At 42.7% G+C, this 25,711-nt stretch overlaps 1 protein-coding gene across 1 annotated transcript in view; it reads right to left on the reverse strand.

Moving 5' to 3' along the window:
- AMOT (angiomotin) overlaps nucleotides 1–25,711 on the reverse strand; it is a 46,537-nt gene that overhangs the window by 1,927 nt on the left and 18,899 nt on the right. Inside the window, exons 6-9 of the mRNA XM_012812307.2 lie at nucleotides 11,611–11,760; nucleotides 10,563–10,753; nucleotides 1,740–1,862; nucleotides 733–965 (exon numbers count right to left, since the gene is read on the reverse strand). Of these exons, the coding sequence (XP_012667761.1) occupies nucleotides 733–965; nucleotides 1,740–1,862; nucleotides 10,563–10,753; nucleotides 11,611–11,760 (697 nt within the window). The remainder of the gene's footprint in view (nucleotides 1–732; nucleotides 966–1,739; nucleotides 1,863–10,562; nucleotides 10,754–11,610; nucleotides 11,761–25,711) is intronic.

The raw sequence follows: 25,711 nt of genomic DNA on the forward strand, positions 1-25,711 counted from the left end.
GGGCTGGGGATTCGAACCCACCACCTTAGGTGTATGTGGCTGGCGCCTTAGCCACTTGAGCCACAGGCGCCGAGCCCAAAATACTTATTCTGACCAAAAGATACTGCAAGTGTCAGAGGACCAAGAAAGGAATTAAAAGCAACAAAAAGCTACAATAAAAACATATATAGCTTGCTTCCTTAGGCTCTAAAAATGTGCCTCTTGCTCTCCAGAATACATCTGGGCTTTGGCTTTAGAGAGCAAAGAATGAAAAGGAATATTCTGTTCTCATATCAGAACATTATGGTAACAAATACCTACCACCAACTCCATTTAGCTTAACTAGGACTCTGGGTCCTCCGATTGTAGTGTATGAAGGAACACAGAAATATTGGAATTTTGAAATTTAGAATGACACGAAGGGTCCATGGACTTAGAACAAAGACAAAAGGTCCCACGTGGCAAAGGCCAAATTGAAGAATGTGTTGGAGGAAACTGAAGTTATTTTCCTTTCCACCCAAACAGAACACAGGATTCTTATCCTCTCAGGCCTTTGCTTTGATCAATGTTCTCACGGTGAGTCTTCACAGCATGGGGGGCCCCTGAATAGGCAGCAAGGCTCTGAGGAGGGAAAAACTCAATCCGGTCCTTTCTTTCTAGAATCTGGACCATTGCCCTTTTTCCTTACTGCATGGACGCTTATGTCAGGGCTCTCCTTGAATAAGTGACTATAATCTTATTTACTGTTATTACCTAGGCTCCCCTTCCAACTCTTGTCATCTCGCTTCTCTTCCATGATGGGGGTGCCAGTCAGGGTGGACGAGTGGGAGAGCAAGCCCGATCCAGCATTGGAAATGGACATCAGAGACTTCGCGGGCCGCATGGATGACAGCTGCTCTGTCTTACTTGGCTCCTTCCGGGAACGCTGCTGGAGGACTTTGATCATGGCATCCTTCTCAATAATCTGGGCATGGAGGGTCTTAATCCTACGAGCCAAACACAAAGAACATATCAAGACCTTGTCGCTACCTCTGTGTTTTGATCTTATTAACCATGTGGACTTGAGTTTCCATTATCTATTTGACTAAAGTTCATAAACCAACAGTTAATAGACTAACTAATTTTGGTCTAATTAGTTCTGAGTTGGAAGACAGGAACAGTGTGCTATAAAATTAAAAAAAAAAGAAGTCTTTGTGCACACCCAAGTAGACACAGCAGAGATTCAGGAGCTGTTGCTTAAACCTTAGAGGTTGCAGTAAAGGACTGATGAAAAGGAAGACTATATGGGAGAAAAGGAAGCAATGTGGTGGACACTGTAGTGAAAAATCTGAGTCAATAGATACCATGTGTTCAGTGAAAAGATGAGATATTCTATGAATGAATTTATAAGAGGCATCAGGTGTTTGACCTCTCAGTTTGAGTGGATGTCCTTTTGTTGAGCAATCTGCTATATCACATGGTGAAGGGCAGTCCTAGAAAGAGTACCCTCTAGTGCAAATGCCAACAATTCAGCTCAAACAGAGGGCAGACAGAAAGCAAATAGAAAGGCCAAGGGGCCAGCAACCCTACTTGGAATTCCACAGTTAGTGGGAACGATAGAGGTAAAGGGCATTGCATCTCATGCACACGAACCGGCAGGCTAGCAGGGGTGATGGTGGTGGGGGGAGGCCGTGTGATCAGGTTTCCCAGTTGTGAATAAAGATGCTTGCCCTTCTAAGTGATCTGGTCTCTATACCAACTTCTCGGATCCATCACTTTACCTGCCCTCCATGTCAAGGCAACGCTTGTTGGCCATCAGGATTTCTTCCTCCTCCTTCTGGATGCGAGCTTCTAGAGCTGTGTCATAACTGGTGTTAGGAGAGTGGCTGATGACTGTTGTGTCCCTGGGGAGGAAAATGGCAGTGACAAAGATGAGAGGGAAGCAAAATCAATAAATACTATCTCTCTTCTAAGTCAAAGGATGATATTCTGGAGAGTTCTAAGCTGAAATCCATCTCATTCAGAACAATTGGTTCTGGGTGACAAAATGGTAAGAGCTTCTAAGATAGGAAGGTTTCGCTTGCAGGACAGAAGAAGAGGTTATAGCTGTGGGCTTGCCTATAAAAGTCAGCGGGGTATGTGCACAGACTTGCCTTCAAAACTGAACATATATCCTCCCAAAACCTTCTGGCTATTTTTAGAGACAAGATCTCACTCTGGCTCAAGCTCGTCTGGAACCTGTGAGTTCAGGCAATCCACCGACCTTGGCCTCCCAGAGTGCTGGGATTATAGGTGTGAGCCACTGCACCCGGCCCTTCCAAAAACTTCTGGCACAGAGTCTCTTCAATGTTTCTAGATCATGGCCAAGTGATAAGAATATGTATATATTTCCATTTTATTCTCATTACAGTCATGAAAGGGAAAAGGCTAGACTTTGAAGGAAGTCAAAGGGTGTACTAAGTTGAGCATTGCTAAAAATGAATATTGGTAACTGTACCTGAGTGCCAGAAACAACCAAAAGACATGTCAACAGCTAAGATCAAATAGAGCTTGTCAGCTGACAAACAGGGTCTTGGAGTCAATGCTACTCTGTTCCTATCTAATCTGCACATGAATGCATTCTAGCACCAAACTGATGAGTCTACCCCAACTAAGTGACTGTTCTCTTGCCAGAGTTCTAACTGCATAAGAGACCATCATGTTCCATCTGAAAGTGTCTCAGGCCATTAACTCAAAGATCAATTCCTAAGGAAAAGTATGTGCATGAGTGTGAGAGAGAAAAAGAGAGAGGGGAGGGGGGATTATTATTGGAGTACTGGTGTAATTCTATTGGTCTTAAAGGACATGAGACAATAGGCCGAGAAAACAATGAACTGGCACAGCTTCATTATACTTCTAAGAGAATAAGGGTCTGTGGGAGAACTCCAGGCATGCTCTCTGCTGGCCGCTAGCTATGTTCTCCTAGCTTGGAGACTGTGACTGCTGCAGAGGGCGGTAAAGTGGCAAGGAAATGAAGAGGTAGAAAGTTGACGTTAAGGTTGGGGAATTAGGGGGACCCTCTGCAAAACTAATGTTCCCCTGAACACGTGCACCTTCTAGGCAAGGCTGAAACCATCTATGCCAATGATAAAATAACTGAAGAGCAAGGAGGAAACAGACAACAGTCGTTCTCATAATTTTCTAAATCTAAAATCTTTTGCCATGTCCGGATTCTATCATTTCTCTACTCCAATTCACTTCTTTACAGCTCCACTGGGAACCCAAAAGGGAACAGCACTAGCGTAGTGCTTGAGAGCACAGGCCCTGACTATCAAGACAACACCATCTCAGTTCCCCAGGTACTCGCCAAGTACACAGAGCCAGGGACAAGCTCAATGACCTGCAAAAGTCAGTAGCCTACTCTAACCCTGTCTCCTGATATGATAACTGAGATAACTATACTTCCATCTCATGGAGGATAACAAAATGATGCAGAGAAAAACATACAGTGTGGCAGGCACAGAAAAAGTACTCGACAAAGCCATAACCAAGAGAGAACCACACATAACGTGGAAGGAAAATAACAAACAAGAAATCCTGACTCGAAAGAATTCTGTCTCTTGGTAGAATGCTGGAGACAATTCCTGCAGTGCGCAGTTCCAATGCGATGGCTGGGGCTTTCGAGCCAGGCCTTTCAAAAAGGGCATGGTGTTGACGGACACTGGGGACTTGAGCGTACGGTTTGTCACTGGGGGAACTAGTGCTGGCCTGCAGCCACTTTCATTGCATAAAAGACCATTTTGGGGACTCAGAGCCCTGCCAGCTAATTGATATGGACACTGTGAACTCCTCAGGAATGGAGCCTGAAAATGTGGGGCACTTAGTGAATTCCTACAGGGCTGCCAGGACAGCCCTCAGCATCAATCTTCCTTCTAGAAGACCAGGGCTACTAGGCCAATGGCTTAGGCAAAAGCAAACAAGCACGGTATTTGAAGAAGCAAGCTGATGTGCTACCTTCCGATAGTCTAAGACTATTTTAATGAACATCGGGAGAGAGATGCCAGGTTATGATCGAAAAACAAAACCTGCAAACCCCAAACTGCACATCCCTGAATTTGACATCCTCCATGTCAAATTCTTAAGTAAACAGTTTGTTATCTTATCTTGCCTTCCTTTCTTCAACAAAGTTATCCCCATTACATTGTGCAAACTGTTCTCAAGAATGTCGCCAAAGAGATGCTATTATAATCAAAACATCTTGTGGCCTTTTAAACTTCAAGTCTTTTTTGTATTGGTAACATTCTTCTGTTTATTAAATAGGTGAACTCTGCCTAAGAGGAACACAGTATTTAAAGTGCCTAGGAAGCTGGCGAAGGGAGAGACAGGATAAGACTAGTCCCCGAGTACAAGAATTTTGCATGTGAAGACCAAAAAGTAAATAATATAAACTAATGCAGGAGTGAGTCTGGACTTTATTCCAACAGATACTGAAAATTATTGGAGCTTTTTGAGGAGAATGAAATAATCTGAGCTGTGCTATAGGAAGACAGCATTATCTCTTGCATAAATGTGATAGAGGGATTACAGGAGAGACTGAAACCAAGCAGGCCGGTCAGCCAGGAGATTACAATAATCCCAATAGGAGATCATGAAAATGTGAACCAGTCAAATCACAGGGAAATGGAACAGGTTATAGGAGGTAGAACTGATTGAACTTGGAGACTACCTCAATCTGGGTGTTGGGGAGAGGGAGAAATGAATGAGAATTTTGTTAATTCTAATTCAGGTGCTTAGGAAAGATGGCATACCATTTGCAGTGAAAAGAAACCCAGGAAAGGTGTGTTGAAAAATGCTAGAATGGGTTTTGATTTCACGTACACTAGAGTGAAAGCTTCTTAAAAAATAGAAGAAAAGAAAACAAACAATTTCATCTATCACTGGGCAAGAGATATGAACAGAACCTTCTCTGAAGAAAACATAGATGAATGGCCAACAAACAAAATGAAAAAATGCTCATCGTCCCTGATCATCAAGAGAAATGCAAATGAGAACCACCCTGAGATATCACCTAACTCCAGTGGGAACAGCCCACATCACAGAGTCCCAAACCTTCAGATACTGGCATGGTTGGGGAGAGAAGGGAACGCTTTTACCCTGTGGGTAGGACTACAAACTAATACAGCCTCTTTGGAAAGAAGTATGGAGAATCTTCAAAGAACTCAAAATAGGCCTTCTATTTGACCTTGCAATCCCATTACTAGGCATCTACCCAGAAGAAAAAAGAATCATTTTATCATATGGACATTTGCACTAGATTGTTTATTATAGCTCAATTTATAATTGCCAAGATACGGAAACAACCCAAGTGCCCATCAACCCATGAATGGATTAATAAACTATGGTATATGTATACCATGGAATATTATTCAGCCATAGAAAGATGGAGACTTTACATCTTTTCTATTAATCTGAATAGAGTTGGAGAACATTCTGCTTAGTAAAGTATCACAAGAATGGAAAAGCAAGTATCCAATGTCCTCAATATTAAAATGAAGCCAGTAGACGAACTAATACATGCCCATACAAGAGAAAAATTCCATTTAATTCAAGCTAGCAGGGAGGAGAGGGGAAAGAGGGAAGTGGGAGGGGGATCGATGTGCTCTCACCTACTGGGCACAATCTAAAGGTGTTTGGCACACCTTCTGGGTGCCACCCACAATGACCACTGGGACCTTACCTAACAAATGCAAACACTATAACCTAATCATATGTACCCTCATATTAATCTGAAATTTAAAAAAAAGAACATATAGAAGACAATATCCAACAGGTTGCTGGAAACTCTAACTTTAATCATAGAGATGTTGGAGTTACTGTTACAGAGTTATCATCGTTACCACGATTCCAGAGAAGCTAGAAAACAAGGTAACTAAAACAGAAGGTGGAATGAGAAGAAAGCAGAGCATGGACGCTGGGAAATGGCTGCAGTAAAGGAACGGGTAGACATATGAGGTACGTGAACAGCTTCTATCTTCTGCTTACCCCTCCCTTACTTTCTTCTTCCCTGGATTTACTGTGCCCAAAATAAAAACACGAAACACTGCAAGTTCAGAGAAAGGAAACAACTTGATTTAGTAAAGGCAAACTAATAAACGACATGGTTGATGGGGTGTGTTACCTTCTTATCCTTTCATTGTTCTTTCAGAAATAAATTCACCACCTGTGAGCTGAAGCTAAAAACATACACTGCCAAATTGGGTCTTCTGGGATGAACAAGAACTCCTGCTCAATAGTAATTTCCCCTCAGTGATATTTAAAAAAAAATTTTTGTATTAAATCATAGCTGTGTACATTAATGCAATTATGGGGTACAATGCGCTGGTTTTATATACAATTTGAAATACAACAAACTGGTTAACATAGCCTTCACTGCACTTTCTTTTTTTTTTGAGACAGAGCCTCAAGCTGTCCCCCTGGGTAGAGTGCTGTGGCATCACAGCTCACAGCAACCTCCAACTCCTGGGCTCAAGCAAGTCTCCTGCCTCCGCCTCCCAAGTAGCTGGGACCACAGGTGCCAGCCACAACGCCTGGATACTTTTTTTTTTGGTTGCAGCCATCATTGTTGTTTGGCGGGCCCAGGCTGGATTTGAACCCGCCACCTTAGGTGTATGTGGCCGGCGCCTTAGCCACTTGAGCCACAGGCACCGAGCCGCATTTTCTTAATTATTGTGTTATAGCCGATGTACTCAGCTCCCTCAGTGATATGAAGCACCCTCGGGACACAAGAATATGGAGCCTTAAAGTAGGACATATTATTGTGATTATTTATAATATTTCCAATTGGCTAAAAAATAAATCTCAAGTAGTATTTTACTGAGCTAATGATCCCCATTTTATTATCTTTGAGCTACACTGCATCTAGGAGGCAGCACAGTATAGTAGCTAAGGCGACAAAAATGTAGATTGAAATCCCAGTCCTGCCACTGAGGATCTTTGTGTGGATCTGGGCAAATTATTTCATGCCTCTGTGCCTCAGTTTCCTCTCCTGCAGAAAGGCTAATAGTACTAACCTCAGAGTATTGTTGCCAGGATAAATAATAAGTTTGTAAAGTGCTTAGCAGAGCACTTTCTATATGTATAGCAAGCAGTATGCGTGTTTGATAAATGAATACATTTCCTGCTATCCCTTTGAATAAAACCAAAAATTTTAAGTATCAAATAGTTATTTTGAATATGCCCCCAAATCATCAAATTGCTCCCTCTCTTTTTCTCTCTTTGGACCCTCTTAAGGTTTCACTGAGTGAAATTCACCTAAGCATACAGCTGACCAATATCACAAGAGTTGCTGTATCTGACGTCTATGTGGATCTTGGAGTGAAGGACAATACCAGTCCTTTCCACGTTCATTAAAATGCCTATGCCTGGACCCATTGAGGCTAAAAACCGAGCTTTGCATACCCTGATCTTGTCTGAAATTGCATCAACAGCTTTTCTTTGAAAGAGATGCTTCATAAAATCAGTGCTGGAATAGGTACAAATAGATCACCTACTATGTCTTCTCACCTGAGGAAAAAAACACTTGCAAATTCTTATATTAATGTCTGTGTTTTATTATTCACAATGGAAAAAAAGGTGGAAACCATCCAAATATCCATCATCAGGTGAATGGATAGCGGTATGTCTATACCAGGGAACACTATGGAGCAATCAAAAGGAATGACCTATGAATGCATACATCAACTTGGGTGGATCTCGAAATTATTTTACTGAGCATAAGATGTCAAACAAAAAGAGCAAACACAATAAGACGCCTTTCATATGACATTCTAGGGAAAAAAGTTATAATTTTATGACAAAAACAGGTCAGTCATTGGCCTGGGGTCAGGCTGAGTAGAAAAAGATCAAGTTTAAGAAACACAAGGACAATTTCAAACACGTCCTCTATGTCCTTGGTGGTGGCGGCTACATTATTGTACAGAATTACCAACATTCATCAAACTGTACATGCAAAATAGGTAGTTTTTACGATATGAAACTAATACCTGAATTAAAAAAAAAAAAACCTGTCTTCTGCAATTACCATTGATATCACCCAAGCAATATTTCCTAATCATGAAACCTGTCATTCACCTATGAGTCTAGTAGGTTTGGAATAAATTAAGTTTGAGATCCTAGAAGAATACACAGACACCAAGCAAGGGATTCAAATATGGCACTAGACTTGGGGATTTCAGCTACACATTTGGAAATTGTCTCCTTTCTGCTTTCGTGTCTTTTCTCCTTCCTTCCCTTTTCTTCTTTCTTTCCTTTCTTCCTCACTTAAATATATCTGAGCACTTTTCATCTGCAGTCAATTTCCTAGACACTTAAAATTTATTTTAAAAGCCACGAAAATGTAAAGCTTTCACGATGGAAAGGGGGGAAAAGGCAGAACCTTCGTCAATACCTACATTTAAGGCTGGGAAGAGGAAGAGGAAACCAAGATTACAGAAGAGGAATAAGAGATAGTGGAAGGAAAAGGAGAAGGACCCACAGATTCTGAAATAAAATTCTGAATGTGACCTCCCAAATTTAAAATCTCATGAAGAAAGAAAAAAAGGAAGAGAAAACCAATCTCTGTGGCAGAGGGGAACAGGCACTATCTTTGGAAATGTATACCCCTAGAAATAGAAGGATCTGAAGAGTCACCTAGCCCAGGTCTTTCATTTTACAGAACTTGGAATACAATTTCTCTATCTCTCAATCGCTCCTGCGGGTTGGATTAGGAGCATGCAATAAGGCACATAGTTCAGATCTGGAATGTTCACCTGTGGAACTATTATTAAGCAGTACAGGCTGCACGTACATTTTGCTGAAAACAGTAATTAGATGAAGAATCTCTACCTGGTGATTTACAGGAATTCGACTTGAGTTAAATCGATCTTACAGGAACCAACAGATTCTGAAAATCCATCAGAAAGACGACCCCCTCCCCCACAGCCCATACTCAAAGCTTTCAAGTAAAGAAGGCAGGAGGGTAGTTGCTTTATACAAGGTCTCCAGTGACAACCCCCTAGCTTTCCGTATTTTGCCCTGGAGTCTATTCTGAAGTTAGTACCAAGAACCTGAGCTTTCTAACATTTTCTCACACTGTATACTCTCCTTAGCTGTATTTTGCTAAGCTTCCTCCCAAAGACAATGAAATGACCCTGCAACTCCCCACCTCCCAATAATAACAATGTTTTTTTTCAGTGTTGGGATCTGAACAAGTTCTGAGTACAAGTGTTTCCTTGGGAGCCAGCAGGTAAATTTCTACTTCTTTCAGCTTCTAATCTGCCTCCAATCCTTGATACTATCCATCTTCTGGCACAACTGGGGTTTCTGTGCACTCTATTACTACCCAGGTGTGTATTCAGCATACCTTTTTTAGGGAATAGGGCCAGGTAAGCTTAAAAGCCCATGAGGACTCCCAAATCAAGCCACAGGCAGCTTTAATCTATTGGAGGTATAATGGGTATCAGGAGACAGGCAGTCCACATTGGAGAGACATAAGATGTCTTCCTGAAGAACTGGGGTTGAGTTTATTTATAAAGCACCAGTTCAGATCTTAAGCACTGAACCTACCCCCACCTTTGATTTGGCATAAAGACTCAAAAATAAATGTATCCACCGCCCCCTCCGCACACATATCCCAGCCCTAAGTCCGGCAAGCGCTTCCAGGCCCTGCTAGCTTACCACGTTTAGGAGAATGCTAAAAGCAATACTACGGTTTTTAATAACGTTCTGGATACAGACCTACGTGCAGCAATATGCTGTATGGAGCCCACCTTCCTCATCCTGCTCCAGACCAAGGCTCTATTATCTCCATAACCCAGTCATCATCTGATTTGAATTTAGTTTTTGTTTTGTTTCTTTCGCTTTTCCTTTCTTTTTATTTTCCCAACTGATGATTATGAACGACAGCAAGACTGACAAATGGGCTAAGAGCTATTATTTTCCCTAAATGCGAAGAATCAATTCTTATAATAGGAAAAAGAGGAACAAATAAGAAGCAAAACTCACAAATCCTCCTGCCACTTTCTCTCCCTACCAGATGGAATGTGCCTGCTTACATGTGATGAGCTCATGCGCACAGAGAATGTGGCCTTCAAATATAAACTTTCTCAAAGGGCAGAGAGAGGTTCATGTTCAGCACTGCCTCTGACATACCTTGGACAAATCAGAGCTATCAAATGGCAGCCGCCATTCCTGAGTGACATTTCATTGCTGAATGGCGTTTTTCTGGAGAGGCTTTCACTCCAGTTCTGGGGCTAAACAAGCTGCACATGAAAGAATCTGGGCTCTAGGGAAGAAGGTATGTGGCATTCAGCTGACCATCTGTCCATATTCTGGCTCCCGAGGAAAGCAAAACTAGGACTCTAGTAAGATCATAAAGCAACTTTCATTTTCAAAGCCCTGAACCTCTGACCCACAGCCATTCCCATTCAGACCCTGCATAACCAGATGAAAGAAAACACCCTTCAGCACTTAGGGGACCAAACAGAATACTAAAGAACAGAAAACCCTGGCAAGTCTATGAAGCAGTGACCTTTCTGCTCTTGCCATTCACACCCTCCAAGTGGTGGCCCTACTAGCTAACTACTCACCTCTGAGCAGCCACGGTGGCAGCAGCATCCAGAGCAAAATGTCTCATCACGTTCTCCTCCAGATACTTCTGCTCCCACTTTGTCATATCAGCTTCCAGGGCCAAGATCCTCTCCTCCTTCTCCCGAAGCAGCTCCATCAGTGCCGCAGCATTGTACTCTGAAACATTGGTGGGCTGCGAGTTGCCCTGGCGCTGTGGGGGCAGATGCCGAGACAGCACAAGTTAGTGACAGAAGAACCATGGTGTTCCAGTGCTACTGGAGAAGCCCCTATTCTTGGAAAGGATTACTGCCCAGCCACTTCCATCTGGAAATGAGCAGGGGGATTTCAGATCTCTTCCCAGGGCCACAGGACTTCCTATCTTGGGCTTCAATGCGAGATTCCCTCAGTGAGAAAAAGAAGCCTGCCGTATCAACTTGTCACACTGCTCAGAAAGCAGAGCAATGGGTTCAAAACTGCCACCTCTGTCTGCCAGCATGGTACATGACAGAAGGGGGGAATAAAAGAAAAACAACTATGATTTAGTTTCTATCTTGCTCCTAACTTGTTGTGTTTACCTCTAGTGACTCAGGCACCTTGGGTCTTGATTTTCTCTCATGTAAAACTGAGGAGCAGTACGGCCAGATGATTTCTGGAAACAATTTCTGGTTCTCAAATGTCCAGGAGTTATGTGCATAGCAGTTTCACTTCTTTTTTTCTAATTTTTTTTTATTAAGTCATAGATACATAGATCATGAACACATTTAGGCCTTTGTGGGATTCACTGTGTTGATTATTTGTACAAATCGGTCTACCGTTTGTGGCTCGAGTGAAAACAAAAGGTACAAGGATCCTAGGTTTAGAGGATGTTTCTGGGATAGGAAGCTAAAGAAACAGACTTTATTTCACCATCATCAGGAGGCAGCCTGCAGTAAGATCACATGGGGGAGAACTGTAAACATGAGCCAACGTGGGCTTTTTTTGTTCATGTCAAACACCAACTGAAAATTAAGTAACAGGGGATGATCTCATTGTCTTTCCTCCCCCGTTCTTCCTTTAAATTCTCCATACCTGCTGGATTCTGAGCGATTCCAGTTCCCTCTCCAGGCGGGTCCGGAGTCGGTGCTCCAGCTGCTCTCGTTTTTCACACGCTGCCTGGAGCTGCACCAGGGCCTGCTGCATCTTCTCCACCTTATCCACGTACACCTGCTTCTTTTTCAGCTAGACAGCCAGGTCGGGAAATTTGCAAGATGGGAGAAAACAGAGCAACAGGGTCAGTTATGCAGCCTCCAAATGGAGCCTCCTGTTTAGAGCTCTTGGTGTCTAGAGTCCAACTCTAAAAAGGAATGGATGGTGAGAAGCTGGTCCTTCACAAGGAGTAGTAGCTGCCTTGTATTTCTAATATGGAAAATGTGAAGAGGGATAGGAACTGGGGAGCCCCCCCTTTTTTCTTTTTTGAGACACTCTTACTATGTCACCCTTGATAGAGTGCTGTGGCGTCACAGCTCACAGCAACCTTTAACTCTCATGCTTGAGCGATTCTCTTGCCTCAGCCTCCCAAGTTGCTGGAACTATAGGCACCCTCCACAATGCCCAGCTATTTTTTCGTTGTGGTTGTCATTGTTTGGCAGGCCTGGGCTGGGTTTGAATCCATCAGCTCCAGTGTATGTGGCTGGCGCCCTAGCCACTGAGCTACCTCCCACTGAGCCTGGGAGCCCTTTTTTAAATCTTTCATTCTCCTCCCATCCCTATGTATTCCCCAAGTCTACTTCTATCGGTACCATCTTAGATGGCTGGTTTTTCTTTTTTTTGAGACAGAGCCTCAAGCTGTCCCTCTAGGTAGAGTGCTGTTGCATCACAGTTCACAGCAACCTCCAACTCCTGGGCTCAAGCGAGTCTTCTGCCTCTGCCTCTCCAGTAGCTGGGACCACAGGCACCCGCCACAACGCCCGGCTATTTTTTGGTTGCAGCCGTCATTGTTATTTGGTGGGCCCAGGCTGGATTTGAACCCGCCACCTTAGGTGTATGTGGCTGGCGCCTTAGCCACTTGAGCCACAGGCGCTGAGCCAGATGGCTGGTTTTTCAGTGCCCACTTATGCATGTGCTCACCTCTGGTCTTCTTCACTCTAATCTGGAATATTCTGGGGAAAGCTGTATCTTATTTTGGTTATTCCAATAGGGAAATGCTTATAAGGGGTGCTATCCAGGGGGGAAAGGTTTAATTTGGCATGGTAAGGAAACCCACCCCCTTTTATGTAGCTTTGTCCTCTCCAAGTAGAAGGAAAAGGGTGGTCAACTGCTGACAGTACAAGGAGGTCAGAACCGTCTTCCCGAAGTCTGTGGGCCTAGTAATCACCCAATATAATCCATCACTGTTCTCCTGGGAATTTTCTGTTTCTCCACAGGAAGGCTTTCATGTATGTAATGGTTCAAAATCTTTCGTCTGCACATTACTCAGAACTGCTCTGCTAGTTATTAGAAGACCACAGGTTATTTGTGATTTCTACCTCATGAGACTGAGCTGCTGAGACTGAGTGGCTATGGTCTCTCAACTTTTATTCTGGGAGCTTCAGAGATCCCCTAAAGACTCAAACTAATGAATCACAAGTAAAACTAACTGAGTCAAACACGATTCTTCCTCTTTGCAAGCCTATAAGCCATATCTAAAAGCAAAGGGTAGAAACAGGCTGAAAATGAGAATATGAATTCTTTATATCCTTATAACTCACAAGCCAAATCCTGGCTCCCCAAGGGAGGGAGGATCTCAGAGCTCTTTAAAATATATATGAGACTCCCAACATCCAAGACGAGACGTCAAAGTTCAGCCTTCCCACCTAGTTAGCAAATAAGCAGACTATGCTTCTCGTAGTACTTGTTGGGCACACTCAATGCTAATTAAATCAACCCCTGGTCTCTTTCTAAAGCCGAAATTTTTCTAAGTGGGGCATATCCGTCATTATACATCTGAAGGAAGCGGAGGTTAGCAATGCTTCCACAATTAAAATTAAAATCTGAAAATATCGGTGATAACTTGGTCAAAAACAAATTGGGGAATTCAATTCTGACTTTCCCATCATTTCCCAAGCTCTGGAGTCACCGAGGTAGCGAACTGCAATGTGAGAAGTGACCCATCTGACCAGCATTGCCCATACACACTTAGCTGGGGTTAAGCTGCAGGGCCAACCTGACTCCTCCGTTGCAGAAACCAGGGAACTTTTTCACGGTAGTGAGTCCAAATCATTGTGCTCTACAACTGCCCCCTCCTCAAATTAGAATTGCAGACCTTTCTGTAAGTCAAAGGAAACCTATGACATCTTGTATTTTCCTACCAGACCTGTGGTATGTTTTGCCTAGATACCTGCAAAACAAAAACTTTTAAAACTTTTTTTTTTTTTATACTTGACATTTCCTTTTATTCCAGGCTTAGTTCAATCTACCCTTGTAAACCAGTTTAGGTAAGTTTGAAGCCTAGATGTTTTTGTTCATTATACCTTCTCCTTGGAAATAAAACAAATCAAAAATTCATCATATTCTTTCTCTGGGTAAGCTTAAGTCTTTCTTCCCTGGGGAATGTGACTATTTGTAACAACACTTACTGGCGCAACCAAAACTTTAAGGTCATGACTGCCTCTGCCCTCCCATTTGCTAAGCTTTAAATAATTGGAGAACAGAAAACATCCTCTACCCTTCACCTTTTGGGTTCTATAATTCCTCCTGAGCTATTTAAAGTTAAATGCATTTATTTGTGAATCGCTCTGAAAACCCTCAGGGAGCAGTTCAATGTTACCGCAGAGAATGTTAACTAGAATTACTAAGGCTTACGGCAGTTATACTTAAAGGCAATTAAACTTAGATAGCATGCAGTTCTTGCCTTGATGGCAGAGTATGGCAATGTAAGCGCACAAAAGGGAAAAATAAGCGGTCCGGAGCCATGTGAATTTCCCCATGGCCTGCCTTTCTCAAGAGAGGAAACCCGAATATCTTAGCAAAAGCACCTCTGGGGAAAGAAGTCGCTGTGCTGTGCCAGGTCAGGCACGGGGAGCCCATACCTGTAATCCTGGGAGGCTGAGGCGGGAGGATTGCTTGCACTCAGGAGTTGGGAGGTTGCTGTAAGCTAGGCTGATGCCATGGCACTCTAAACTGGGTTGACAGAGTGAGACTCTGTCTCAAAAAAACAAAAGGGCATTGAGCCAGGGTTCTCTCTGGCAAGAAAAACCAATAAAGGCCCAGGGAGTAATCTTGAGATGGCTGAAGATAGGCCTGCCGGTCGGACAACTTCCATCGAGCCGTCCAAAAAAACAATCCCATTTGGGTTTGTCACGGGGATGATTTTCCACAAGGTACCAAGACTACTGCGGCTGGCCTAATTCTCCACCGCCTTCAAAAAGAGAAAGAGTGCCGTTTATTCATAAACACCATGATCACCGAGTAAATGCTGACTCCCCTCAATAAGTTAGGGTAGAAAAGGACAACTCTTGGATGCAACCAACGCAAGCCCCTACAGATGCAATCGACAGAACCAGTTATCTTCTAAGTTACACACTTTATGTTTTCAAGATCCTATCTACAATGTAGAAAGGAACAAACATCTTTCAGGTTCATTAACTCTGCTACTATCCCGGACTTTCTGTGCTTCACTTTTACCTTCATCACAATGAATCGTGATTTATCTCTGCAAGGATTAAATGAGATAATGCATAACGTGCTTAGTAGAGTGTCTGGTACAAAAAGTACTCAGTGGTATTCTGTTTTCTCTTTTTCACAGAAAAAGTTAAAAGACTGAGTCATACACGTCCCAGTCTTCTCGACACTGAACACTCACTCCAGATAGCCTTGACATGGTTCTCATTCTCTCAGTAACTCCAATGATCACATCGAATGTCTAATTCCATTAAATATGGAGCCATTTTCCTGCAGGAAGACATATAATACTAGGCCTCAAACACTTCCTGCAACAGAGCTGCAGGTATCTTTATTGGGAAAGGCCATTCACTGGAGATACAATTAGAAGCCACCACTAAGTAGCTGCATGGACATCATATTTTCTTAAAGTGACATGGTGTAGGCTTGGCGCCTATAGCATGGTGGTTACAGCGCCAGCCACATACACCAAGGCTGGCAGGTTTGAATCCAGCCCGGGCCTCTAAACAACAATGACAACTGCAACAAAAAAATAGCCAGGCGTTGTGGTGGGCGCCTGTAGTCCCAGCTACTCGGGAGGCTGAGGCAAGAGAATTGCTTAAGCCCAGGAGTTGGAGGTGGCTGTGAGCTGTGACGCCATAGCACTCTACTAAGGGCAACATAGTGAGACTCTGCCTTAAAAAAAAAAAATGACATGGTCTGAGGGGTACCTCTGTTTTATGAGAAAGAAATATCAAAGCTACTATTTAACTAAAGACCCTCAGGCAGAGCTCATATAGTCTTTTCCTCTCTCCCTCTCCCTCTCTCTCACACACACACCCCAGAAATTTCTATTTGACAGCACAGTCAAAGGTTAAGGAGCAAGGTGGCAATCAGGTGACTTGGATTCTGGTTCCAGTTTTGCTATTCATGGCAACTTGCTTCCCAGTTTTCAGCCTCAGAGTCCCCACTGGTTGAAAAAAAAATGAAGGAAGTTTCAGGAATCAGCAAACAAAAATGCAAAATGGTCAGGGTGGACCAAAGCCATCCATGCCCACTGATTTACACGTTGTACATGGCCGCCTTCTAGCTACAGAGGTGGAGTTGAGCAAGCAGCTGGAGTTGCAATAGAAACAGCATAGCCCACAAAGCCAAACGTACTTACTATCTGGTCCTTTGGAGAAAAAGTTTGCCAGTACCTGGAGAGGTTTGCAAACTGTTTTCCAGACTCCTAGTATTTTGTGGAGATGCTTAAGGGGCCACTGTGGTGGGTGGGTTACATTGAACGGCTCTTCTTCTTTCTGTGTGCTGTATGTATTAGAGTTCGTCACAGAACTTGACTTGAAAAAATATTGCCACCGCTTATGTGTGTGTGTTCATCTTCCTTCTTTTTTTATTATTTTTTATTTTTACACATACATGTGATTAGTAGGTTTCCCCTTTTTGCCTTCACAAAATTAAAAAGGCTTAAAATTTACCAACAATAACAATGTTTAGGACTAGACTAGACATTGGGACTAGAAACAAAAACCTTGTAAATTTAGAATGAAGATAAATACATTCAGAAAAGAAATCCGACGATTGCTGCAATGAAGTGTTAAGCAGTAATAATAATGGTAATGCAAAGAAAGTAACATTCACATTGTCAGATAAGAGTATGACTATCATAGAATGCTTTGACTCTGAGGTTCACTATGGAGTCATCAATTAACTTATTATTTTTTTTCCAAAGTCTCAAAAAAATAGACAACTAATATTTGTAAATAAACATAAAAGATAATTTCAAAAAGCAGATCATGCCAAATCTTTTTTTTTTTTGAGACAGAGCCTCAAGCTATCCCCCTGGGTAGAGTGCTGTGGCATCACAGCTCACAGCAACCTCCAACTCCTGGGCTCAAGCGAGTCTCCTGCCTCAGCCTCCCAAGTAGCTTGGACCACAGGCGCCTGCCACAATGCCCGGCTATTTTTTGGTTGCAGCCGTCATTGTTGTTTGGCGGGCCCGGGCTGGATTCGAACCCACCACCTTAGGTGTATGTGGCTGGCGCCTTAGCCACTTGAGCTACAGGCATCGAGCCAGATCATGCCAAATCTTATAGATGATAGAAAAAGAGGAAATACTTCAAAATCATTCTGCTTAATCTGGATACACCTGATATTAAAATTAGAAAAAATATATTGTTATAAAGGGGAAATTACCAACATAATTCACTTTTAAATGAGGATGCAGTATCCCATATCCTAAACAACATATTAACAAGTTGAAGTAAAAATGAATGTTTCAGGGATGTACTTAAGTCAAAATTGTATCCAATTTATATGAGAATGAGTCACTATGTTCTTTTCTGTTCGTATTCCTGCTTGTGTGTTGTCTGTCTGGCCTAGAGAATGATGCTCCTACCTTACTTTGCTCCATCATCTTTTCACAGTTGATGCTTCAGCATGTTTAGTAACTTAAGGTTTCTGAATTGTCTGTGCTATTTCACGACTCCCTGCCTTTGGACATGATATTCTCTCTCGTAGGAAAGCCCTGCTCCACCAGGTTTTCAGAAGTTCAAAACACCCGCCAGGCTAGACACAGGATCTCAGCTGATCTGTACGGGTCTTTCAACTCCAAATATTTTGTGAGTTGAAAATTCACCTTTCACCTTCAACACTGACCAACATCCAGGAGCGCTAGGCAAAATGGGGTCCTAGAATTCCTCTGTGTAGGCAGATTTGGGAAGATAAAAAAACCCAAAGTTTTGTTTGAGTTTGTGTGTCTGTATGTGCAAGAGATACACCACACAACATGGGTACTTGCCTTAGGACTCCAGATGATTTATTTTTCTATGTCTCTAGTGTCCAAAGAGGTGACGGTTCACTTAAGAAATTGTCCAAGCTATGTTAGTGGCTCAGGTCTTAAATGAGTTTTAAAAACCACAGTCACTCTAGGTTTCTAATTTAGAGACTGGTCCCCATTAGCCCCAAGAAGCCAAGTAAATCCTTAATTTAAACCAAATTTCCCCCAAACCTTCAGTGAATGAAGGAAGTAATTCCATCCATTTTTTGCCTTACCAAACGCCAATTTTCAAGGAGTTGAAAAATCCTCTCTTCCCTCGCTTTACCTGATTCTATGTTCTCTTAATACAGAGTTCTAACCCGCTCTTACCCTTTGTCTAGATTTTACGTCTACCTCTCTCCCTAACCCACCCCACCTCCTGCTATATACTCCAAGGCTCAGGCTATGGTAGTTTCCTCTTTTGTCTGTATATGGATGATTCTCTACTGGGCAGATTTCCCCACTAGGGGACAGTTCAGCAACGTGTGGCGACGTTTTTTTTGGTTTTCACAGCTAGGGATGGGTTGCTACTGGCATCTAGTGGGTAGAGCCAAGGATGCTGTGAACCATCCCACAAAACACAGCATCCCCCAGCACCACCATCAAGAAGTGCCCAACCAGGCACTTGCCAGGAATGCTGAGGTTAAGAGACTTGCTCAACGCTTCAGCACTAACAGAGATCTCCTTCACATCACACTCTAAACTCCTTATATCCATGTTTTAATAATGCCAGGTTGTCTCCGGTCGCAGACCTCTAGGTGACTGAAGAATTCTTGCTATGAAATCTCACACGCCCCAGACTGCTTTCCCACAATGCCATTCTTTTGGCAGTTCGGTCCCATGGCTATTTACATGTGCCCCGTTTTTCCAGTCTCAGAATCTTAGAATTATTGTTCTTCCCTCTTTCCTTTCCTTTGTCTACCATATCCAATCTATCATGATGTCTTAATTGTAACATCTCTCATATTCTTGAATTCCATTATATTTTCATAGACAACGTAATTTAAGCTACAGAATAACTAAACAGATCTTACTTTCAGCTGCCCTCCAGATCTACACACACACACACACACACACACACACACACAATCAGTCCCCCCCTACATACAGTTGCTATAACACTTCCTGAAGTAGTATATCATGGCACTGTCTTATTTAATAACCAAAGCAACCTCATGCTAGCATCTCTGTTCAACAAGTACTTATTCAGTACCTACTATAAATCATCTTTACATTTCCCCTTCCACTTCTTTAGACCAGAGCTGCTCTCTCTCATCCACATGTCAAACCACTTGTGTCTATTGTCCCCTGTTGAGCCAAGATATGGCATTTCACAGTGCCTTTATTAATATAGACTACCATTGCCTTAAAAATTCTACCAGGTGGGCAGCGCCTATGGCTCAAGGAGTAGAGCGCCTGCCCCATATAACAAGGGTGGCGGGGTCGAACCTGGCCCCGGCCACACTGCAACAAAAAACAGCTGGGCGTTGTGGTGGGCGCCTGTAGTCCCAGCTACTCGGGAGGCTGAGGCAAAAGAATCGCCTAAGCCCAAGAGCTGGAGGTTGCTGTGAGCTGTGATGCCACAGCCGTCTACCGAGGGTGATAAAGTGAGACTCTGTCTCAAAAAAATAAATAAAATAAAATAAAATAAAATTCTACCAGGTCTACTATCCAGATGGTCAAACTTAGTATCAGTCTGACCATTTCTTCAACTGTCCTCACCACCAAATCACTAAATTTTCTGCTAATTCTTCCTTGAATGATCTTATCTGACCCCAATTGCTGCTTTTCTCTATAACTTCTCACCATGTGTACTTTATTCCTGTGTGGAGTCATTCATTCATTCATTCAACAGATATTTACTGAATGCTTGTTATGTGCCAGCCCTATTCTGCAGCAGGAAGGACGTAAAGAGAAAGAAGGCAAAGTCCTCTCCCCATTGCAAGGCAGTATCCCATAAGCCACTTAAGGGCAGGGCTCTTCTGTGTTCCTTGGTGTCCCTCTTATGTTCTAGTTCCAGTTCACTGGTCACTATAGTCTTAATGACCAGTTAATATTAAATAATTATCATGTCCAAGAACAAAAATAAGCACAGTGCACAGCTTAGCTGCAACAGCGCAAATACACAAAACAACAAACATACACCTTCATCAAAATGTATAGACTTTGCTTGGCCAAGGCAAGATAAGGGTTTCACATCATTCCTGATCAGAGATAAGTTTTTTAAGGGGAATCATAAAATTGAGAGAAAGAATAGCGAGAAGTCATCTATTGAAGAATAAGGCAAATACTCTTGAGCTCAATCAATCATATGATTTTCCATTGCACTTCTGCAATAATTTGAACCCATTCCCAAGCATTTGGCAGAGGCCTTCACCTCCTTCTGACTCAGGAAAATCTGATCCCTGCAAATGGGTACCACGTGATGGCATCTCTTTCTTCCCACCAACAACTGTGGGTGTCTTTCAAACTTATTTTTTAAAAGATGGCTCTACACAAAATTGCTGCCAGCCCCCCTAAAAGCTAACCATTTGTTTCAGCTAGTCTCAAGGAAGTGACACAATCATTAACCACCCCATTAATTTGCTTGCAGACGAAGAACAAGGTTAAAATAAATATTTTGTAATGAAACCATCTAGGCTTTTTCCTCCGTTTATCACTAACTGGATCGCCTAATCTGTTTGCACTTTGATTTCTGAATTTGCCAAAAGTAAATAACACTTGCAGATTTCTCTGGGAGATATAATAATATATTTTTAACATTAAAAAAATAAAACTACGTATCAGTAGGTGGAAGGGATGGACTATTAATACTAGCAGAATGAACACCAACATATACCAACGTTTCATCAGCTGAAGGGCATTGAGGCTACTCTTAATGAACGAAGCCCAGTGCCTTCATTATGTCTGATTTCCTTCTTCCCTTCTGTTGTTCCCAACTCCAAACACTCACAACTTCACAAATGTCACCACTGAAATGTACTTCCTTTGCTCCTCTCCTTCATACCACTATGGAGTATGTGACTCCGTAAGCTTTGGGTGAATTTAGTTTGATCTGCTTTAGTCTTAAGAGACCTAGGATCCAAGGAAGGGTTCACGCTGAAGCAATTTGGTAACACTACCCTGGTATTAGCAAGCTGCTTCTGTCCATTGCCAGGAGGCTGTGGTCCACTGGTAGATATTAAAAGAATTGAAGAGTAAAAAAACACCTCTAAAAATGTGCCACCTTTGGAACAGAGTTCATGTGGTAGAAGAGACTAAAGAGAAATCCACCAGGCTTCCAATTTGGAAATTTCAAAAGTCACAATCATAGGAAAGACTGAAACTATGGAGTTCAGAGGGGTCACTCCATCTCTATTAGAGGGGGCATAATTCTTTCTTTTTTAACACACGGGCGAAGCAATACTTACTTCAAAGAAAATAACGGCCATAAATACAGAAACTGTCATCCTTAGATGAAATGGCCTTCACAGAAATCAACAACTCACTAGCAGAACACTCGAGAAGTTTCCTGGGTAGATGCGTACTTTATCTGAATCCCATGAACACGCTAAACGCCCTCATAAATCACACCCTCAGATCTTCTGTCTCAATCTATAATCCATCATAACCCCTGGGGGATATGTACCTCCACCCACAAAACCCTCTTGTTATTTGGAAATTATTTTGGACTATTAGACATATAAATGTTTACCCCTAAGATACCTTCCTCTAATACCAAGAAAGGAAGAAACTGGTTATGGGTCTTTGTGGATAGATGACAGCCGAAAAATTATGTATCTTTAAAACCAAAAAGACAAATCAAGAGACCTAGAAAGAAGAAAAAAATATCAGCTCTTAAGAAGAACGGTGACAAGCAGAGGCAAACCATCTGAATCTAGTTTTGGAGAGCTGAGTAGAGTGGCAACCAAACTCTGGGAAACGCACTGGGTTTTCTCCGCTAAGAGCTACCAGTGTGATGTCTAAATCATCACCAGCCACTGCAGTTTAGAAAAGGTTAATGCCTGGACCCCTTCTTGCTGAATCTCTATGGCTTTCATGCTAGCCTAAAAGCCAAAGAACAAGGCTCACTGGCTGTCTCTGCCAGCCCTCCCACATTCCGCTCTCTCCCTTCCTGTGCTCTCAGCTCAGTAAGCAGCCCACCCGCAGCATCTTCCCTCTTTGATCTTGCCAAGGCCTTTTTCCCACCATTCCTCAAACAATTACCCAAGCGGGTTTCCACTCCGGATCATCATAAGACAGCAGCCAGCCAGAAGCCTGGGCTGCCTCGAGCCCTGTGAGAGGATATGCCAGGCATCCCTTGAAACTCCCCAGCAAGGTCAAATTGGTAGGGGGTGGGGAGGGCCTCTCTGAATGGGAGAATACCATGGTAGCTGTAGGACACAGAGCTCTTTTAACTTGGGAGTTTAATGAGCCTCCACTTCAATAAGACCTACGTGTCCCGAAAGATAAGGGCAAGGATGGAAAGGCACCATTTACCTCGGCTGGGCTGCCGCTGCCTATGCTGCAGGCTGGTTCAAGACCTGGATCTGAGCGACTCACCAAAGCAAATGGGTCTGTTTTTTAGTTAGAGTGCAACCCCATCCCTAGCAAGACACCTTCCTGGCTGCCAGCAGGGCAGGGTCAATGAAAGAATGTGCTTTGAAAGTAGAAGAGAAAGGAAGCTGGGATTCTAGGAGAAAGTTCTCTGTATGCCCGAGGCAATATTTCTGTGTGGAGCATAGAGCACAGTGATTGTGGAGAACCCCTGGCAAGAGACCTAATGGGATTAGAAAGAGGGAATGAATTTCAAGAAAAGCATTTCAATGAGGTCTTCTTAGAGAGGAAGACATAGATAAGGTAGACAGATAGATAAATAATATAGTTCTTAGACCATTACAGTAGTCATAATCTTCCCCTGACCTCTTAATGCAACTAGAACTAGTGACCTGAGTGAGAAAGCTGAGAAAAATACTTCCATGACAAAAGGCCTAATTCAAGAAAGGTTCCCTAAATTCACTCTGGCTAAGCTGGCTAGAAGAGGTTTTCCTTGGAAGAACTTCCAACACCAGAGAAAAAAGGAAAATTCATGGTGCCATTTTTAAGCCATCACTAAACCATCTGTTTATGAAGAACACAGGCAGGTCACTGCCTCCCTTGAGCCATCTGTGACAGAGGGATGACTCTTTGGTAAATATCCTTCTTGGTTTAGAAATGTTTGCTGATAGTGTGACGACATCACAATAATGACTCCTTCCTAGATCTGGTCAAGACCTATCGATTTATCTCAAATACCTCTCTCATTTGCCATACTTAGAAACTTTACCCCAGAAAAAGTGAGGCTGGATGGGGACTCAGTCACAGTAGAGAAACAAATTGAAAAATTTCAATTAGCAATTCCTGTATTTGAGGGTAACTGAAATTGTTTCAGGGGAGACAGGATGAATACCACCCAGGAGCCAATCTAGCTCTGATAAGCTGCTAAAACAAAAAGGGAGATGAGAACCAGTGTATTTTCCCTGAAATGTGGTCTTGCAAGTCTTTTTACGTGTTAGACGTGATCCAGCTTGAGAGTCCAGAAGACATTACGTGGTCTCTGAGATTCTGCTGGGTGGAGGGCGTTAAGCCTGTTCTCCCAGTCAAAGGTTCCACCTCCTTTAGCAACAGCAACTCTAAATTTCCCAACAATTGGACTCCAGGAGAAAGTCCAAGTTTTAAGAAGGCTAAAAATTGAACAATAATCAATGAGCTCATTGTGATATTGGATCACTAGAAACCATCATTCAATCCCAGCCCAATATTTAGAACTTCTTTCGATTGTAAAGCTACATTTTGGGGAGCAGGCTCCCGGAAAACTGTTAAGAAATCTCTGGAACACAAGCCCAGAAAAGCCTCAGATGTCTGAAGCCAGATATCTATTTCAGACAACTTTTTTGGTGAGAGTTGCTCAGTGGGAACATGAACATCTTTTCTCTAAGTGTACACTATTTTCATGATTAATAACCAACTATCACTGTTCCCTCAGCCACTGCAAACAAAGATGGTTGCAGAGACTCTGTCCCCATTTATCTACAACTAGCTGGGTATCCTTTCCTGAGGGGGCCGCAGAGCTGTCTATACACCCGACACTCAAAGCAGTCTGGACAAGTTCTCATAGTCTTTTGAAAAGAAGGGTCCGATTTTTTAAAAATTACAAAATGCAGAGGTTACTAAATCTGAACAAGGGCCCACATTTTCTTTTTGGGAATTGAACCAAAGGATGATTCAGACAGGGAGACAGGCAGCAGGATTTAGGGAATGAAGAGTCACGAGATAACCAGTTTTATTCCTGGCTCTACCCAAGACTTGCCATGTGACCACCAGCAAGTTACTCCTTCCCAGCAGGTCTGCCAGCCTGCCTTTCTCTACAAGAAGCCAATCTCACTCTGTCCTGTAATTTTCTTTGGAATTTCTTTGCAAAAAATAGGAGGGAAGGAAGGGAATCTGTGAGGTGTAACAAAATGAGTGTGCCCATAACCTCCTTAGACCCCGACATCAGGCAAATTCAAGGCTTCCTCATTTTACATTCTGCAACTTAGCACAGTTCTGATTTAGACGACTGAGGAAGCAGGACTGTCACATGATTTTATACCACCTGAAGGTAACACTTAAGCTAATCAGTCTAAAGGCTATCATACATTAGATGGCATTACCTCCTGGTAGAGTATGAACAGACAACCCAATTCCAACAAGCCTTTGAATAGGCAAAAAAAGAAAGCAGAGGAAATTGGTAAGTCAGGAGATCTCCCGGAGCTAGACTTGTTCTTACTGAGGGAAAGGATGCAGGGAATGAATGAAGGCAGGAAAGATACATCACATACAATAGCCAGATTGCTGTTTGGATACTAATACTCTTCTTTTGTCTTAAGTTTATAAAGCTTTCAATGTATTACGATAAAGGCTATTTTTCCCTTAAAACAATTCCAATTTTAGATTAGAAGTTAGTGCAACGTGAAGTTATCTTTACCAAGTTATACTTCAGCATCAATTTGTGTGGGAATGTACCCTTCCCCTAAGCGCAGAACCCATACGAGTCAGTAGTATCTCCATGCAATGGCAATGGACATCAAAATTCATGAAAGTCAAGCCAGCAGCAGAGTTCCCTCTATTCCACGTGGACACAGCTTAGTGCTGCAATCAAGTAACATCCACATCCAGACTAATCCGATACATAGATTAATCAAATGCTTAATAGTTTGGGGGCCTTTGTTTTTGTCAAGGGAAGACTCCATCTTCTCATACAAATAACTGACAAGTTCATCTCACCGTATAACCACATTCTAGAAACTAGCCACCAAGAGCCACGGCTCCCAGCCAATGCATTCTTCTAACATAAACTGTAAACTGGCCCTGAGTCCCATCTTATTTCCGACCTCCCTAGACTGCTTCTATCCCCAAACCAATCAGCCAACTAAGTCCAGCGGCAAACAGTATGGTCATCAGGATTTATTTTTGACTTGAGAATGCACTGACTTCCCACTGAACGTGGAGTAGACAGGGGCTGTTCTGAATTCAGGATCCTTGTGGTACTACTGGGAATCATTTTCTAGTCCTTCCAAAATAAAGCTTTACAAGCACTATAAGGGCAGAAGTTAACATAGGTACATATTAATACATCTGTCTATCTACGTACATACACACGCACACACACACACACACACACACACACACACATATATATATCGTTCACAAGCTTAAGGTTGGCCTGGATATACA

The sequence above is a fragment of the Otolemur garnettii genome, unplaced genomic scaffold (assembly GCF_000181295.1).
Source record: "Otolemur garnettii isolate 467f Iridium unplaced genomic scaffold, OtoGar3 scaffold00201, whole genome shotgun sequence".
Taxonomy (NCBI): domain Eukaryota; kingdom Metazoa; phylum Chordata; class Mammalia; order Primates; family Galagidae; genus Otolemur; species Otolemur garnettii.